The sequence below is a fragment of the Rattus norvegicus genome, chromosome 7, assembly GCF_021556685.1.
Source record: "Rattus norvegicus strain SHRSP/BbbUtx chromosome 7, alternate assembly SHRSP_T2T, whole genome shotgun sequence".
NCBI classification, from domain to species: Eukaryota; Metazoa; Chordata; class Mammalia; order Rodentia; family Muridae; genus Rattus; species Rattus norvegicus.
The window spans coordinates 26,852,318-26,871,416 of record NC_141540.1 but is presented as its reverse complement, the minus strand read 5'-3'; the positions used below and the strand labels follow the sequence as shown (position 1 = coordinate 26,871,416).

The following is a 19,099-nucleotide window of genomic DNA, read 5'->3' as shown; positions in this document are numbered from 1 at the left end:
TCAGCTCCCCTTCCTTGCAGAGAGGCTTCTGACCTGTCTGAGTAACCGTCATTCTGTCTTCCTTTTGGAAATAAGTAGGAATGGATGAATGAATGAATGAATGAATGAATGAGTGAATGAATGAGTGAATGAATGAGTGAATGCATCCATACATAGTGTGAGGACGACAAAGTAATCGATCTGATATTGGGCCCTCAATGCACTTCCCAGGTGCTGCTCCTCTAACTGGAGCCTCAGGAGCCAATAGAGCAGCTGGGGAGGTGATCAAAGTCTCTCTCAGGTTGCAGCTTTAATGCACTTCCCTGTGCAGCACAGTACTGCCTGTAATTGCTAAACAGTAAATACTGACTCTTTGATCTGCTGAAGAAGAAGCTCAGAGAGGCTAGTTTCCTTTTCACAAGAATGGAAAGTTCCCTGAGGCCCAGAGTGGAGACAGCCACTATGGTTTACAGCCTTCTCTGCTTGGTGCATTTCATGCTGTGACCTCACAAAGATCCACTGTGATGTAAGAATGAGTGTCCTCTGTATAAGACAGTGGACCAGCCTGTTGAATTTGTCCATAAGGACCGGGGAGCCGGTTAATGTTGACCTGTGGGACTCCTTGATAGCTTTGTATTTTGTTAGTTGACAGGTTATTGTACCTCACAACTTGTGTTCACCAGATCAAAGGGAATGGACATCACTTCTATTAAGAAGACTTTGGGCAGTCAGTATAGGGTGGTTTTCTTTCTTGGACAGGGTTCATATGGCAGGGTGAGATTGGCCTGGCACCGGAGAACGCAGGCCCTGGTTGCCATCAAAACGGTAGAGATCAGCAAGGACACCATCAGGGGGATCCTGTCTGAAATGACCACATTGGAGTCATTGAACCATCCGAATATAATTTCTTTATATGAGGTCCTGATCACAGGGACCGGAGTTCATTTTATATTACAATATGCTCCAGGAGGCAACTTAGGAAAACTAATAAGTGAGGAGGGCCCATTGCCAGAAGAAAAGGCGAAGAAAATGTTCGGACAGGTCGTATCTGCCATAAGATATTGCCATAGCCTGGATATTGTCCATCGCGACATCAAGCCACAGAATATACTGATAGATGGAGAGGGCAATATTAAGCTGATCGACTTTGGCCAGGCCATCAAATGCAAACCTGGTACATTACTGAGTAGGCAATGTGGAACCAGGGACTTTAATGCCCCAGAACTGGTATTAAGGGAGCCATATGATGGCAAGAGTTCTGATGTGTGGAGTTTGGGGGTGGTGCTCTATTTCTTTACCACTGGCTACTTACCCTTCAGAGGAAAGACCATCAATGATGTTGAGGAAAGGATTACAACGGGGACCTATACCATTCCTACTCACCTGTCTGGGCAACTCGAAAACCTGATACATCAAATTCTGAGAGTTTCCCCAGGTATGAGGCCCTCTGTAGAGGAAATTGAAAATCACCCATGGATCAAGAAATGTGAGTTTAAAATCCTGCCCAAGACTGACCCAGATTACAAAATTATAGAAATGCTCTGTGCAATGGGGTATAAAGCCAAGGACATCTTGGAATCCCTCCAAAAGAAAAGATACGATGAACCAATGGGGGCATATTTGAGCTTAAAAGATCATGTAAGCAAAGGGTTTGATGTTGGATATATCACTCCAGCCAAGCCTAGGGATCCGTGCCCTCCGCCACCCCCATCACCAGCACATCCCTCTGTCTTTGGCCTTCCTCTCAGGAGAAGGGCCAGTGAGCCCATCTTTGGCCTCCACCACAGACCTCCCTCAAGAGAACAGAATCCTCTTGACCTGATTCTATCAGGACTCAAGATGAGCAGGTGTGTCTCCATGCCTCCCATTGCGGTATACTATCCTAAGAAGGAGAGAAGCACTTCTACCCGTGCCCTCCACTCAACACCTGTGGCTTGCCCGTGCGTCTGCAACAACATGTCGGAAGTTGAAATAATCCTGCCACCTAAGCAAGACATTGAGATGAATACGTCATCTCCCCCTCAGAGGATGGGATGGTTTAAGAGACTCCGCAAAGGAATCAGGGACTGTTTTTCAAGACTTTGCTGCCTCCCGAGGGCTCCAAAGAAAAAAACCCAGCATAGATCCTCCAAGAGAGTGGCCCCCCTGAAAAAGGCAGCAAGCAGTACCATATAAAAGGTAAGCTAATGTGGGAGGGTGCATCTCCACTCTGAATTTTATTGTCTCTGTCTTTATTCATGTATTCTCACTGGAAATATCAGAAGAGTATACATGGGGTCTCTTGGGTTGGGGAGAAGTATGTCTACTCCAGCTGGATAAAACCCTGCTCATTTCCGTACCATCTGAGGAAGAAATATTTTTGGAGAATGCCTAGGTGGTGCTGATGTAAACGAACTAGCTATAATCAGCAAGTGATTGTGGGTACAGCCAGTCTGAAAGGGGGCATATAAGGCTGTTCTCTATGGGGAACATATTCAGATAGAGACTCTGCTTGGGGACCTAGTGCCTGGCAGAGTGACAGTGGTCAAAGTACTAAGGGGCCACCTCCATGTCTCCCTACAATTGAACTGGACAGGTGGAGTGTACTGAGTCCTGTGAGGTCTGACAATGCTGCTTGAATGAATACATTGGGATTCAGCTGTGGATACCCAGTTCTTATGTATCCTTCATGCAGCAGAGAGGGGTCAGTGTCACCAGAAGTTCCAATCTGGCATTCAGAGACTGGTCGTACAGTGTCATGCTAGTCTTTCTTACCATCTACTAACCAGGGCTGAATAGCTGGTAGGGGATCTTCCTTCCTACCAGGCTCCAGGCAACTAAACCTCAAACTGAATGTCCCGGGACACTGACCTGTGGGCTCCTAGGTTTCTTTTCCTCCAATCATTTGCTATGCTACCAACAAGGAGACCTATGCTCCCTGTTAGTACAACAAATACCTGCTCCAAAGTTCACAAGGAGCAGAAATGGGAAGTTTCCCTCCATAGCTCTGTTCTTGCTGCTTTCGCTAGGCATTCTGTGCATGTGCTGGCTTGGTCAGCTCCTGGTCAGGCCACTGGGCATTCAAAGTGACTTCTGTTCACGTTCCCACATGTGCTACATACCTAGGACACACCTTCCCAGTATCTCATAGAAACCAAGCTCACTGCAGTCTCACTCTAAAGCTCGAATTTCCTTGAACTAGCCTTCCTCTTGAGAATCTACTGTGGTAGGCTTGGGGCACTGTATGCAGCAGACAGCAGCAGACTTGAGGGACATGGGAAGTGGGCTTCAGAGGTGAGAGCTTAAGTGCCTCCAGGATGTGATTGTGCACCATATTCCAAAAGTGCTCCAGCTTTGGAAAGTCCAGACTTCTGTCTACCATGTCTGGTGTGAGTCTCAGTGCTGAGCTGAAGGACCCCACACTGAGGTTTAGAGAACAAAACACAGTGCTTCTATCATGGAGATCACTCAGCCTGTGTGACCTGCTCTCCTGTGGGAAGGATAAGAGTAGGCACCCAGCACATCTCTCTCACTGTGTCCAAGAAAGATGCAAAACTTGTGAGTGAACCTCAAAGCGGCTAAGCCTGGGAAACTAGAAGGGTTGCTCCCTAAGCATTTGCCATCTTTCTGACACTCAGTCCTCTTCCACATCTGAAGAGCCTAGAGCTGGGACTCTCCTCATTTGTCAGAGGTTAGCCTCATGACATATGTCCCTGCATTTCCATGGGATTTTGGCTCCATGGGGTGTGGGCTCTTCGTCATGGTTAGGGTTCAGTGTCCTAGCCATCCAGCTTGCTCTTTGCATTCTGGGCGGAGCCTGTTCAAGTTCTTCCCCTACAGCATCTGTGTGTCCAGTTCATTGCTAGAGTTAAGTCTTCTTTCATAGGCCTCACGTCATTCTTTCCTAACTGGAACAAGTCTTCCAGTGTCAAAATGAGATCTGAGATTCAATCCTGTGCTCTAGGTTTACTCTGTGTCATGCTATGATCAGTTATCCAGTCAGAAGTCATTGAATAAAAACGTGCTCTGTCCCAAGCCTTCACTCACTGCTGAGTCCAGGGATCTTTAGGCCTGAAGACCTATCTGTCCCCAAGCAGCAGACAACCTGGCAGAATCCAGGAAAATAGGGAAGACAAAAATGATGGTGTAGTTCTGCATGAAAACAACTAACTTGGTAAGAGACCAAAGAGCATGCATGGTAGTCCAGGGCATCAGAAGAGACACTTTTGTGAGAGTTACAGCAGGAGAGACCCTGGAAGAAACTAATAGAAGGCACAGAGGGCCATGGCGGAAGCTGTGTGACCTACAGCCAGCATCAATCTCTGTATATGATGCATATGATGTTGTCTTTTTCTGATAGTGCAGTGTTTTGAGTCACTTAAGAATAAACTGTAAGTTTCTCCTTTAGGTGAAAACTCCTGAAATTCCTCTTGACTTTCAGGCTCTCGCAGTCTTGAAGGTCCACACATGGAAAAGACCTGAGGGGTGCACTCTCCTGAGTCCTGAGGATTGGAAAGGACAAGATAGTGAAGAGAACAGTGGGAAGAACAGAGTCAAATAGAAATGGGGCTCATGGTGGCATCCCAGAGTCTAGAGGCCCCGACCTTCCTTCACATGCACCTGTAGGTGTTTCAAACTCAGTGATGGTTCTAAGTAAAAAGTGTCACCAGGCACCTCTATGGATCTGTGTGTGTGTGTGTGTGTGTGTGTGTGTGTGTGTGTGTGTGTGTGTGTGTGCATGCACACCCTTCCTATCCAAATCAAAGGCTCCATAACCTCGAGACAACATTTTCAGTGTTACAGGAATATCTTTCTACTCTAAAGTATAGCTGAAAAGCGGCCAGTTATACTGACTTGGCTTTTTCTCTCACGTTTCACCATCTATCCCTGGTCTCCTTAGATTTCTCCAGCTGAGAATTTTCAGTAAGTTAGGAAGCTACTATGAGTCTTCTGGGAATAGGCTGCCCTGAGCTGGAGCCACAGTCCAACAAGTGTTCACCAAATGTTTTTGTCTTCATTGCTGCCAGGAACAGAGAGCAGCGGGTCTTGCTTGGCTGTGGAGGAAACTGTTGTGTAACTTAAAACTGATGTATGTAACTGTTATGAGGGAAGTCATAGTAACTGAAGGTAGATATTTAGAGGCAGAAACAAGAATAGAGGTCATGACTGGTGCTCTTTACTGGCTTCTTCACAATGATTTCCTTGACCTCTTTCCTACTGCCAGATGAGCTACCATCCATACATCCCTACACACTTAGTCATTAATCATGAAAAGGTACTATAAATGCAGTGGACAATCTGACAGTGGCATAATGTAAACAAATATTTCCATCCCAATGGCCTAAAGTTGACCAAATTTCCAGGAAAGTGTCCAACCCATATGGGGAGGGGCAATCCCTTTCTGGCATGTCAGTCACATCAGGGTGTGCACTTGTCCTGTCACTTGGATCTGTGGAAAACTTGAATTTGTCTTATGTCACACTTTCACTCGGGTATCTATTAGGTGTCTCAGCCACTCACCATCTCCTCATCAATTCTATCCTCCATTTGTTTAAGTTCTAGGATTTGTAGCTGCTGTGTTTATCTGCAGATGATGGTCAATAGAGTCCCTCTGGAACCTAACTTCAGACAGCACATAGAGTGTCTGCACTCTCTGTATCCCAGAGTCAGCATGAGACAAAGCCCAACAACACATGTGGACTCTTCCCTCTCACCCTAAAGGACATGCTGATCCATTAGCTTCCTGATACACAACATGCTGACATCCAGCAGTCAATGGCCCTAGCAGTTCTTCATGGCCTCTGGCTCTCTCAAGTGCAGTCTTTAGTCATTCAGGAAATGGGAAAGGATCCATAACTTCTCCCTTCTCTGTACTTGCTCTAGTGTCCTTCCCTCCTGAGTGCTTTTGCAGTTCCCCTAGTTATAATCTACAAAGGGAGGTCTCATTCAGTCGGAGGTTCTGAGAAAGGATGATTCTGCCATTGTCCTGGGGACCTGGGTTTAAGTCACCCTCACAACTAATTTCTTTCCCTCCTTCAGCTTCCTTCCTGCAGATAATGGTGCATTTGAGGCCAGGACAGTCATGGATTCCTGAGGATCCAAGGAAAGTGGCTCATTGTTGCTAAGGATCCCAACTCAAATTAGCAACACTGGACTGAAAACACAAACTAAAATCCTCCTACCTGAGCAAGGTATGCAGAAAAAATGAGAGACTGCTGTTCTCAGGGACAAGTGTCCATATGGAATCTATAGTGATGATCTATGCCTGGCAGAGGAACAATGGTCAACTATCTAATGGGCCCCCTCAAAGTCTCCCTGCAGCTCAGAAGAACACCAAGGGCCTCAGCTCTGTCATTCCTGTATCACTGTGGAGCATCTGCCAAGAATGGACACCAGCATCTGTAGACCAGGGAGAGACTGGTTCCCACACTTTAGTTCCGTACGCCCAAACAGTAAAACAACATCCTATCCCCTAATGAGGTATGTACATAATGATAGAGGATTCTCCACACAAACTTGATTCACAAGAACAGGGCCTCTTTGGTAGCCACCCAAACCATCTGAAACCAGGCAAGAAGACGTGAGCAGTAGCCTTCGATCCCTGTACCTCAAGAGCAAATAACACTCATTCTGATAGGATACATGAGCTGGTCCTCGTTTATCTTCATTCTCCAATTCCTTCTATCTCCTATCCACATGAAGACCTTTCCTTCCCATGCTCTGATCGAATCTTGTTCTGCAATTCATGGAACACATTTGAAAAGTCGATCTGGACCTCCATGTCCTCATTTGTCCGTATGGACCTTCAGGATGGACAGTCTCTGGAAGATCCTGTGACAGCTGCAGGATGGGCTGAGCAGCTGTGTTTGTCCATATCTACGGCAGAAGCACTTGAGCCAATAGACTACCTAACAGTGCCATTCTGCCCTTAACAATGATGTGAGGATTCCCCTACCTCCATGTGAACCAACCTGCCTGCCCCAACACTGTGCTAATGTCGCTGCGGGAACACTAAGGACATGAGGACTATGAGAGTAGGATGCTGGATGCAAAAAAATGAGTCCCCTTTTAATACTGAGGCTCAGGCCTCAAAGGAGGTGGACTGCAAGGGTGAGAGCTGAGTGTTCCTTCTGGATATGAGTCAACACCAGCACGCAGGAATCCACCAGGTTTGGATGGACGATGCATCTGACCAGAAGAGGGGAGTAGTAAGTTTCTGGGGTACACTGAAAGATCCCTCACTCTGTGTAATTACCCAGGAAATGAAATAGTCTTGTCCATGTGGACATTGGTGCCCAAATGAGAAAAATAGTGTATATATCCCGACCACTTAAAAGTCATGCTTTTTCTGAGAGAACCTCTGAGCTCGAAAGACTGTGAAATAGTATGTCTGCCTGTACCAGAATCTTTCCTGAGTAGAGAATTTCATCAGGAAGGAAGAGGCCCAGAGCATGCACATATGTTGAACTCTTGAAGGGCACCCAGTTTGAAAGAGAACATCAAAGGCCTGAATCACTGTGAAACATGCTGTCTGCAAGTACTAGAACACTTCCTGAGAGCAAGGGACACTGCCAAACCACTAGAGGCCAAAAGTTATGATGGACAAAGAGACAGGTGTTCTGGTGACCTGTAACCCCATCAGGAGCCCCAAGGGTCACCTCCTGCTAAACCAAACATAACCTTTATCAGTGAAGGTCACTCCTGAGAAACCCTGTTGAGAAACCCTGCAGACAGGAAAGCCAAGGAGGCCTCCTCCTTCCCATTGTCATTGTCTTTTAAGGGAGCTTGAACAGGTTAGCTCCTACAGACTTCTTAAAAAGCCTGGAACACTCTGCTAATTCTGTGTTCCCGTACTCTTCAACTGAGTCAAGAGAAGAAAACAGATATTTGGAACTCTGATCCAATCAAATTAATATTCTGGTGATCAGAAGCCAAGACTGTACAGAGATTTCTGAGGCCTCTCCAGGAATTCTGTCCAGAATCACGCTCTGGAGGACTTCAGTGTGCGAGAATGTACAGTACATTGGATGGACTCTGGGGTCTAAGGAATGAAGTTTGTCCTCATTAGGACAAAAAGATACAAGAGGAACGCCCGAGTACATATAGAACACAGGGTGCCATGATGTGGAGCCCGAAGACAAGGGAGGCTGCTGAACACTCTAATGCCTGTATGAGTGAACTTGGACATGAACAGTGTAGCTGGATCTGTTTGCCTTCAGTTCAAGCTGCAATGTTGTCACCATCTCCTCTTTAAGCCCATGTATCCTTGACAAGGTTGTTCTGCCCTTCAAGCTCATATGATGGTTGTGCATGTAGGAGACCTAGCCTTCTGTCACCAAGGAAACAGAAAGCAGAGGAGGAATGTGACCGTGGGAGGCTGCAGGCAAAAGTGATGTGGGGCCACAACTGTACCTGGAAGCTACATGGTACAATCCCTGAGGCCCTGTTCAGACCTTCATTCTATTCTGGTGTCTTCCTAGTGACAGCCCTGCTAGCCAATGACAACAACTTCTCCCTGATCTTCCCCAGCCTTGCTTCCCAGTCCTGAGACTTGAAGAGCACAGAGGAAGGCCTCTTGTAGGTCAGTCACTGGCTCTGGACCATTGACCACTACCACTGCTTTTACTTGGGATGGTGTTCAAATTGTGGGATGTCTGAGAAAGCTGGGTTCCACGTTTTTGCTATGCAACCTGTTCCTCACGTCCTGGACTTTGCCGGCTCCAGTCCTCAGGTACTATCATGGAAGCCATTACTCTCTCCACAGTCCTGTCATTTTTACCCACAAATAGTAAGGATGTAGATTCACTGTAGATGTGAGCACAGCTTGTAAACTGTCTATGTGAATTGGTGTCATCTGTCCTTTTGTCAGTTGCCATTCAGTAAGCATTGTGACGTGTAAGGCTCTCAGGAGAAGCCAGATCCCAGTGGCATTAGTGTGACAAACAAGCTGTGCCCAAGGAGCTGACACTCTGGCAGAGTCCAGGACATCCAGGAAGACAGAGGTGGTGAGGTAAGTCTGCATCAAAACAGGTAAAAACAGTAATAAAACTGTCAGTTCCCATCCTTGTACAGGTTGTTGGGAAACACTGTCCCTGAGAAGACAGCTCTGTCGAGCTGAGCCTGGAGAGAAAGAAGGCATGAGAAGGAAGGCAATGGCAGCCATGTGACAGGCAGCCATCAAGACCTGACAAGTGTCTGTGATACTGTCATAGATATTTATGGACACCCTAAAAGGACATTTATTGTGTTTCATCTCTTAATGAAATGCTGTTCTCCACGCACATCACAGACCCTGGGAGTGTTGGGTATTGCTACCTGCCAAAGGCCTGAAGTGTGCACTACTGCTGGTGGTGGGATTGTCAGAAGGTGAGGAGGCCATCCTGATAGAGAGACAGTGTAGGAATCCCAGAAACAACAGCCATGTTGCTGCATGTGGCTAACCATCGTTGATTTTGCATGTCAGTTTCTAAGCCGGTAAGGAGTGCAGATAAAAACTGTCACCAGAGGTAATCCTGAACCTCGGTTGTACACCAGCACTGTAGTTGGCTTTATCTCCCATGCAGACACTCAGTCTCCCTCAGCACACCCTCTTACTGTCCAGGAATTTTCTTAGCTATACAAATAACACACTGGGTTGTTACAGGTCGAATGACCTAGCCAAATCCTGTGTTCTCTTACATTCTGTCCCTGTCCTCTTTTTAGATATCACCAACTATGACTCTGACATCCAATGAAGCAGTCGAGGGCCATGATGCTTTTCTGACTGAGGCAACACAGCCTGGAGCCCAAATCCCGAGGCTGTGCACCAAAGTCCTTCCGTTTGTCACTGGTGAGCAGAGTCTGACCTGAAAGTCTGGACCTGATCTCTCAGTGAAGGCAAAACCGCTTGACCTCTGATTTTGAACTACAATTGTAGCTACTGCTGCTATTGATTTAAAAATCTAGTTCAATATGTGAAAAAATACACTTTTCAATCTCCTGGAACATTCTGTCTCACAGAGGACCGTGTCTACACTTCAAAGGAAAGTCCAGGGAAAGGAAGATGGGGAGGTCCCATGTGGATTTTTCACTATGTGATTGATCTCAACCCACTTCCCAAAGTTCCTTTAGTTCCAGCATCAAATTAGTAGGCCTAGGATGAATAGAGCCCTGAAGTGCTGATAGAGACTGAGGGCTCCCTGGGTGGCGTGTCCCATGAACAGACACTTCAGGGTCGTTGGTGTGGTCCGATTTCTCCTCACTCTTTGAACATCATAGGTTATGAATGCTCTCCCTGAACACTCCGATATTCACTGGTCAGTTTGCAGTCCTGCCTACCACTTCAGGAACGTTCTCCCACTCTGATGACTTCTGGGATCCAGCTTCCTTTTCTATAAAGGGTGCTTAGTGCTGTAAAACGGGAATCTGACTAACACAGTGTGTTGAATAGCTGGTCTTCTGTAATGCCTAGAAGCAGCACAAGATGGGGCCACTGGACACAGTCATCCCTGTATCCTTCAGCACCGTAGAATTTGTGATTAGTTATCAGCACAGAAAAACACTTTTCTTTGATTAAATCTTTTCTGATTCTTTTCTAAATACTAGAACTAAATACTCAATACCAGAACTGACCTGATTGTGTAGGAACATGGGAATATCCTCTAAAGATCTACCATATACACACCCTCTGCTGTCCTCTACTTCTGGGCACTTGATCCCTGTGACTGTCTTCCTGGGATGCTCACCCTCTCGTTTATTTACACATCTTTTCTCCAGTGTCCCAGTACATTGTCATTATGTGAAGAAGTAGTGGGGACTCTGTCCTTATCATCCCATGGTATTCCATACTCTCAATTGTCCCTTGCAGATCCTGGTGCTTTCCCACAAGAAGTTGCTCAATGTGGCTACCAGGGAGGCCAAACATAAGCCTGTGTCTGCAGACAGGAGGGCACCAACAATGTGTCAAGCAACCTCATCTGCATCGTCACAAGCATCTGCAGTGTGGATATCTGGTCAACATGGTATGGCCCCTCCCTTCCCTGGTTGCCACCATCAAGTGTCATATAGGTCATCCATTTCAGTGCCAAGATCTAGAATTCCTCTGCTGGTTAGGGCTTGGAAAAGGTCCAAGAGCACATGTGATGGCGTTTTGTGTTATTGGTTATTCCTTAAATGTGGGAAATCTGTGTATCCAACTGTTGCAGAGTGCCTTCTTCTCTTGCTCTCCCCCCATGCTTTAGGAAGGATGCTGCTCACTAATTGTCTCTCAGGGACATGGTGGCACAGGGGAAGCAATGAGCTTATTATCAGAATGCCTCTTGACATTATTGGTACTTCCTAGAAGGTCATTAGTGGAGAGATGTTCAGAGTTCTGAGAACTCCTCTCTGCTGTCATCTGACATATGACAGGCACTGACAGAGTCTCTCTAACCCTTGAGAGGACACCCTGAATGCGGTTCTTAGAATACGAATGGAGATCAGACATTCATAGGGAGTGAAGCCATGCCCACCTGGTCCCACCGAGCAGGAGTTGGGAGCTACTGTTTGATAAATTTGACTGACTAAGAGAACCACCAGATAACTTCCACTGTTGTCTGAGTTGTTGTTTTTAAGTGTCAGTGTGATTATCTGAAACAAAATATTCTTAGTTTCATTTCAATCCAGTGACTTAACACTTCCTGGTATACTGCATTAGCACAGTGTAGCCAAGGCACTATAAAGGGGCTACCCATGTTCTATCCACAGGCAGGAGTGTAGAGAAATTAATGCATGCATGTAGGCTTGCTTGCTAGTGCTCATCTAAAGGCCTCTGCTCTTATGAAGTCTTTCCCTAAGCCTAGGGAATAGCACTGCTAAAGTTCTTGTTACTTCCCATGTCATTTAAGATCATGAAATCGATTCTCTACAGACTTGCTCACAGGAGAACGTCATCTAGAGGATTCCTTTGTGAAGACTCTCCCTCCAGGTCACTTTTCCTGTACTAATTGACAGTTATAAATAAAGATCATGAATTTCTCCCAGTGGCCACCTCGCCGCTCAACATTGAAAACTGTCAGACTTGTAACTAGAGGCTTTAGCTTCTCATTTTACCTAGGGTCAAAGCTGACATCTTGTAGAGTGTCCTTTCTGGCCTTCTCAGTTTCTCCCCATATTATACCTGACAGTGTTTCCATTCAGCCATCAGCTCAACACTATGATGTATGTACTGTGTCATTGACTAGTACTTTCTAGGCAGAGATAAAAATTTCACAGCAGACTTGTTGGCCTTCAGGTTGATCTTTTTCTTTTTCTGTTTCCTCTGCCAGGTCGTTTGACAGTTGTGGAGCCCCTCCCACCAATAAAGGTTAGCAACTTGTCGGGCTTTCATGGCATTTATGGCAGCTAGATTGTGCTTCTTTGAGTAAGTCCAAATCAGTGCTACTAGGTATGTATGATGCTTATACACCTTACCCTAATTTAAACAGATGGTGTGGGCACTGAGAACATGTAGCCCTGCAAAGCATTTTAAATTATTCACATATTTCTCATTTACCTATTCACTCTCCCCTACATCCTGTCTGTAGTCTGTCTCTTCTCTCTCTTCTCTGTTTTTATATCTTTTGTTCCGTCTTTTTCTCATTCTTGGCATCTGTTTCTGACTCTCTCCTGTTCTCTTTCTTACTGCCTAGCTGCCTCTTTGTCTGTCTATACATCTGTCTCTCCCTTGCTCTATCTCTGTCTCTCTTTCTCTGTCTCTCTCTTCCTCTCCCTCTACCTACCCCCCCTCTATCTCTCTCTCCCTCCCTCCCCATCCTCTCTCTCCCTCTGTGTGTGTGTGTGTGTGTCCATGCATGTGGGGGCAGGTAGCATGTATATTTCCTGGAGAGCCTGTGGAGGTCAAAGTTTAACTCAAGTGAGGTCTTTCTCAAACTCATAAAGGACCTAGTAACTGAACTCTACTACCTATTATTGGAAAAGCTTTTGTAGGTGAAGAACCTGAAGGATCTGAGGCTGTGCCAGTACATGCTGGAGAAATACTTGACTGGACTCGGGAGTAGGAGCCTAGGCATTGGCCCACAGATGTGCTGTTCTCCTTCTTTGGATACCCGTCGCAACAACACAATCTTCTCTGTCTACTGGAGTTGTCTTGGTTGTAGATTTGGAGATCCTCAATCTCTCAGCTTAGTTCTCTAATGTTAAGTCATATCGACTCTTAGCATAGTACTTTATTTGCCACTGTTCTTTCTACCTTTATTTTGCCAGAACTTTCTATGGGTAAGACATTCCTTCTGTAACATTTTATGATGTGTAAGACCACACAAGGGTACCCAGAGTCCATACACAATGTGCTCTTATTATCCTGTGAGAAGTCCAAGCCAGTAACCCAATCTTAACTCAGTGGTGAGAAGGAACTTAAAACTTAGAACAGGACTTGTTTTCATTCCTTTCTTGTTAGTATCATTCACAACTTCTGTAGAAGGTGGGAGTCCAGAAAGCAAAGGGCGGGATTTTCTCACATGATCTTGACCCATGTTGGGTTTTCTGTCTTCCATCTCCACCTTTAACATTTAATATACCACATCTCTCCAAAGGTCATGCCTATTCTAGTGTGCTGCACTCAGTGAAGAAGTTGGAGTAAGCGTCAAAAGAGTGAAGGCCAAGCTCTGACTGTGACAGAGAGTTTGAGATAGACAACTGATGCTTTGAAAAACACGTGACTTCTCCCTGGGACCTCCATCTACTGTAAATAACCAACAACCTGTTCAAGGATCAATGTGCCTCTGAGATGAGGACAACAAGGTAGAAGGGAGTCCACAGAAGGAAACGGGTCTGAGGGCTAACACCATAACGCTTCCAATTCTGTCTTCTAGGCATCACTAACAAATCTATATAGTCCTACCTCCCAGAAGATGAGTGAAGGTGTTACAGTTAGGATGATTGTTGACATGAGGCTCTCAGAGGTTCTCCACAAATCTGAAGGACAAGATTGAGATTGCCATTCTTATGGTCTTTCCATAGTCTCCCCTTGCAATCAGAATGGACCATCACTATGGACCTCATCTATTAGATGCAGGTAAGATGATCATCTTAGGAAACCTAGTCTTTGCTGCTGAGATACTGGGATTCCAAACAACTCTGAGAGGAGAGGGTACAAAGTGGAGCTCAGTCCTGCCTCTCATACCACACATAGCTGATGTCCTGAGGTTCTGTTCTCAGGAGGCATGGAGGGCATGTATCTATTTCATGTAAAAAGAAACTGTTACGAGCAGTCTGAGGTCCCTGTAATTAGAGCTGAGTCTTTGATTGTACCACATCGTAAGCAAGTGAGGTTGGAAACATTGTTGCAAATGACAAGAGCCACCACTCTCCCTGCAACTGTTGTAAGGGATGTTCCCTGTACATCTTTATCCTATGTGATGTAGGTGTGAGTTAGATACTGACTAGAATAACAACTCAATGATTCTAAATTATTGATATATGGAAGGACAGCGTATTGGTTGTGTCTTGGTAAATGTACCCATGTCTGTCCATGACTGAGTTAAGTAATACACTGTGTCCTTGTGTGAAGGGGAAACCAAGGCCCTTCTGAGGTCTCTCCTGACAGTGACTGCCCCAACAACAGTGAAACTCATCAAGTCTCACAGGAAAGGGCCACATTTGAATCCCTGCTTGACAGGCCACAGACTCAGGATCATTCCTTCCTCTTGGCTTATTTTGTAAAACAGTCTCCTCCCCAGACACAGCCATTTCAGTCATTCTCAAAGCCATCACCTTGACACAATTTCCATATCTTCCAACTCATAGCACTCTCTTTGTGTAACAGGGAAAGTTCTTGGTCATGCCCAGTGTCCTAACAATTCTAGAGTAAGCCTGCTTTGCTGCACATTTAGACTTGTCACATCAGGCTTCGTTCTTGTGTAACATGGGCAGATGTCGGCCATGCCCAGTGTCCTAACAACTCTAGAATGAGCCCACTTCACTTCACAACTAGGCCTGTCACAGCAGGCTTTACTGTGAGCCGTGTGGACATCTTCTTCCTTCTGTATGGTTTCCCTGTATAGTAGACAAGGGAATGATATCTCAGGATATCTCTCCACCATGTAAGTCTTCACACCTTCTCCGTCATGTCCTTGGCCTTTTGAGGTGAGCCAAAGCAGCAATTCCATCCATTGCAAAAGGCAGTAACTCACACCCCATTCTTTCCGGACCTGGCCCAGATCTCACCTCCAAACTATTTAGAGCACTTAATCCATCTCCCAATTCTCTGAGGTCCAGATGATGAGCTGGCACTTGAAGGGAATGCAGAGGTGACAGATCCTCTCATGATGATCCTCAGAGAATTTAGCTATTAAGACCAAAATAGAGGGAGACCATGACTGCAAGCTGACCTTTGTGAGCAACATATCCTCTCGGGACATGAAGCAATGACATTGGGATGTCTCTAAAGAGGCAACGCCCCATACTCTTCATAGCAGTGTTCTGTCTATTTAAAACTCGGGGAAGAGGTGGGCTCCTTCTCCCATAGATGTGAGCAGGGTTGTCAATTTCTTCTGGCCCAAGACAGATCCGTGGATCACATATCTGATTCTTTCTGATCCCTGGAAATCCCAGGATCCTCTGAGTTTAACATAGGCAGCCACTGGGATACAGGTCAGTGTGGTCTCTAATGTTGCTGTGCCTCCATTTGCTGACATTGTGGCTACACTGCAACCATGCTCTCTGGGTTCACAGAATGCTACGCTGTACTCTAAGCTTTCCCAGTCTCAAGGGTGGACTCAATCTGGCTTGGTACTACCACTTTTTTTGGAGGTTGCATCCTAAAATGCCATGTGCTCTTCATAATGCCATTAAATGCTTTTACTATTGTTTGGTACATATGAACATTCATGAAAATCAACATAAAACTCTACATACAAGATGTATTCAAAAACAGTAAATGCTGTTTTTCTAAGCCATTATACTCCTGAACCACTGCTCCATCCCTATGAGTTATCAAACCACCAAGATTGGCTCTGTCGCATCTGGCCAGTGTTTCCTGGGGATGTCTCCTTCTGGTTCCTAGCAATGACCCTGCTGCTTTAGGCAGGCAGACTATGTCATTTTTCTCAGATGGTTGTTGTGAAGACCCTCTCACTTGTATTGTCTGATGTGCAGTCAGTATAACATAGCTTGCAAGAAGCAGTTGAAAAGACCACTTGTAATGTTGTGTCATGGGCTTAATTGTCAAGGAAACTCGTAGACATGAGACCGACAAGAGTAAAGAAAAAAAACTGTGAAATTCTATCTAATTCCCTGTGATGTGTTCAAATGTGTGATGCTCAAGATGGTGCTTAAGATTTGGAGAATTCATTTGTTAGTGTGGAGCCTAAATAGTCCTTTTTAAAAGGCTAGGCTCAGGCATAGCCAGGCAGAGTCCAAACAGTTGTACTCCAGTACTGAAAGACAAATCTACTAAAAGCCTTTGGCATTCCCACAACCGCGTAAAGACAGATGGTCCTACTGGATGTCACAAATGATCCTTTTATTGTAGGTAACTGTCATCTTTTAGGGTTTTATCCTCCTAATCTGTCATGTGTCCTTGCTGTCTCTAAGACTATGTCATGTTCTTTTTTTGAAGTACCAGCCTTCCCATAATCTGGTACATTACAAAGTTTGGAAGATGTTGCAATGAGGGGTCGGCTGGCATATGCCCTAAGTAGAAGCTGAGTGAGTTGTGGGGATTTCCTGAGTTCAAGGTACCTGAGCAGAGTGAGGCAGGACAGGTACCCACAGTCTGGAATCACTGGTCAAGCTTTGTGTGTACACTGCTCTACTGTGGGTGGCAGTGCAGAACGAGAACTGGACGCTTAGCTGGCTTGCTCCTCACTACTCTCTCACAGATTTTCATCTTGGACCAAACTGCTTCTGATCAAGGCACAGTCTCGTGTGTGATAAGTTTCTCTTTATGGGTTGGTTGATGAGTTAGGATTCTCAACGGATACTGTTTTGTAGACCATTGTGTGCCTCCATTTTGAGCCCTGCTTTTGGTATCACCAAGTCATGTGATCCCTCCAGACTTCTTCCCAACATTTATCATCATGTATAAACCTTCCATCCAGCTCTGAGAATTCATTTTCCAGAAAGTAGATCATCCTTGGATGGCAATGACATCTTTGGGCCCTCATAAGCCAATCCTGGTGGAGAGTAGAGATCTGTCAGTCATTGGAGGAAAGAGTCTCTTCTGGTTCATGATGAGCAGATTCCAGGCGACTTTTATCAAGTGTAATAAGGTGATCTAGACCCTTTGTTTGTTAAGTAAGTGCCCAGAAAATTTATTTTACCCTCCTCCCCCACATTTGCACAAAAGGCATAAGAAGTCTACTGAAGTGTTTTGGGTCATTAGAGCCCTGCTTGTGTCTTTAGCAAGGTACTGCTCTGCGAAGAAAACTCTGGACAGTGGCATATCTGCAATGTGTCCCTATATCTTCACGATGCTCCTATGAGACCAGGAAATAGAGAGCACACAGTAACATTAAAATATAAACTCTGTTGTATGACTGTTGGGCTGTGCACAGTAGAGTGGTCATTCTTTAGAAGTACCATTTGGACATTTTTCAGCTATGGAGAAAGAACCCTTTGTCCATCATCTTCACCGCTGGATGTGTTTATATTTGTGTCGCAGACCTTGAGCTTTTGAGTCTCCAAGGGGAATCTTGGTCATGTTACTACAGGATGTGCAGTGGGTCTCCTTGACTGTCTTCTGTACATTGACAAAACAGGTGATGCTTTCTATAACTCGGCGTAGGTCCCTGAAGGTGTAGTTGTGTCTCTCTCCCTTTGAGTACCCAGGATCTTCATATTCTCTGTGCTCACCCCATTCTCAAAGTTTTGTAAAACTTGATCCCCAGTCATGGTCTGTCCACAAGTGACCAGGCATTTGATGTGTACTTGAGGACACCCCTGACTGGATATTTCCAGTTTTTACCCCATTGTAGTGAGGAGAACAAAGACCTGGAGATGTCATATTGTTCCCTAGTACAGGCCATGCAGAAGAAAACTGGGCAACCAACAGCAGAATTTCTGAGTGCTCGAACCCTGTCATTTTCTACAGGTTGTCTAGCAAGCCTCTGGACAGGCAGCATGGCAGAAATCAACTCTTTCCAAAAAAAAGGCTGCTGCTGACACAGTGGATAGAGCACACACAAGCTCCCTGTCTGACTCCTTCAGCTCCTGCATGTCTCCTTGGCTAACATTTCAGAGCTTCTGATTCTTCAGACATCAGGTTAGAGGGACAGGAATGGCAATGAGGGTTTTCTTAGTCATTGGTAGAGTTCAAAGATGTCTGGTATGTTCAAAAACTATTGGGAAAGAGCTGGAAACATATCTTCTGAAAAAAATATCCCCTCCATTTACACAGTCTCCTTCGCTTTGTTCTCCACATTCAGCTTCTTGATACTGAAGAGATTGTTCTACCTGATGAGCCCAGGCCTAGAAGATGGACTGCATCCAAGAAGCCTGGTCCATCTAAGGCCAAGTCACATCTTTAAGAAATATTTGAAAGCATTTGTGCACAGGATAAAGGTGCAAGGACCAAAGTCTCCTTAGACTTTCCAGCATACAGAGGGTCTGACAGACTCAGGTCAAAGGTTACGTCTGAAGCCTAGATCATGAAGAAGGCCCCACTCCACAGTAGAAGCCTGTGGCTGATGCTGTTGCAACCAGGACTATGATTGTGAAACTTTTGTCTGTTCAGGATAGCAGGTTCAGGAATCTTGTGCCCAGGTATCCACAGGCCTTTTTTCATACATTTCTTGGTATAATTTTGCAAGTCCTGACTTTGGACATGTCGGGTGCTGATGGTATCTCACTTGATATATAGTCCAAGAAAGATTTTTACCCCTTTAAGGGGCTGGAAATAGACTGGCCTCACAGTTACCATTAAAACTGAAGTTCTGTCCTTTGTGGTTATTGGCCCTTTTAAAACTTGTTTGACTGGAAACAAAGCTCAGAGCCTGATATTTCCAAGATTCACCCCTACAAAATTCAGAAACACACAGCTCAAAGCAGTACAGATACCACTCAGAAATGAATCCAAGGACAAGGTGTCTGACATGAGAATCTTACAGATTTATTTAAAGGTCCAGGACTCAGCAACACTACACCTACGTAGAATCATTCAGGGATTCCCCCGCTAGAATTTGGG

At 45.4% G+C, this 19,099-nt stretch overlaps 1 protein-coding gene across 7 annotated transcripts; it reads left to right on the top strand.

The window, feature by feature from the left end:
- Window positions 1-555: 555 nt before the first annotated feature.
- Window positions 556-18,853, top strand: Ddx21-ps11 (DExD-box helicase 21, pseudogene 11). Of its 7 annotated transcripts, none has more exons than XM_087559687.1 (11): window positions 557-2,157; window positions 5,998-8,689; window positions 8,828-8,968; window positions 9,661-9,787; window positions 10,805-10,958; window positions 12,243-12,280; window positions 12,904-13,716; window positions 13,936-13,990; window positions 17,515-17,675; window positions 18,008-18,178; window positions 18,342-18,853. In XM_087559687.1, exon 1 carries the CDS (start codon window positions 673-675, stop codon window positions 2,152-2,154), a length of 1,482 nt encoding a protein of 493 aa, XP_087415813.1. In that variant the 5' UTR covers window positions 557-672; the 3' UTR covers window positions 2,155-2,157; window positions 5,998-8,689; window positions 8,828-8,968; window positions 9,661-9,787; window positions 10,805-10,958; window positions 12,243-12,280; window positions 12,904-13,716; window positions 13,936-13,990; window positions 17,515-17,675; window positions 18,008-18,178; window positions 18,342-18,853. The 7 variants fall into 7 exon arrangements, with proteins under 7 accessions (XP_087415809.1, XP_087415813.1, XP_087415810.1 ...); XM_087559688.1 differs by lacking the exons at window positions 557-2,157; window positions 17,515-17,675 and having other exon boundaries at window positions 7,933-8,384; window positions 8,488-8,689; window positions 12,904-13,066; window positions 13,509-13,716; window positions 13,788-13,990; XM_087559684.1 differs by having other exon boundaries at window positions 12,243-13,716.
- Window positions 18,854-19,099: the final 246 nt, after the last annotated feature.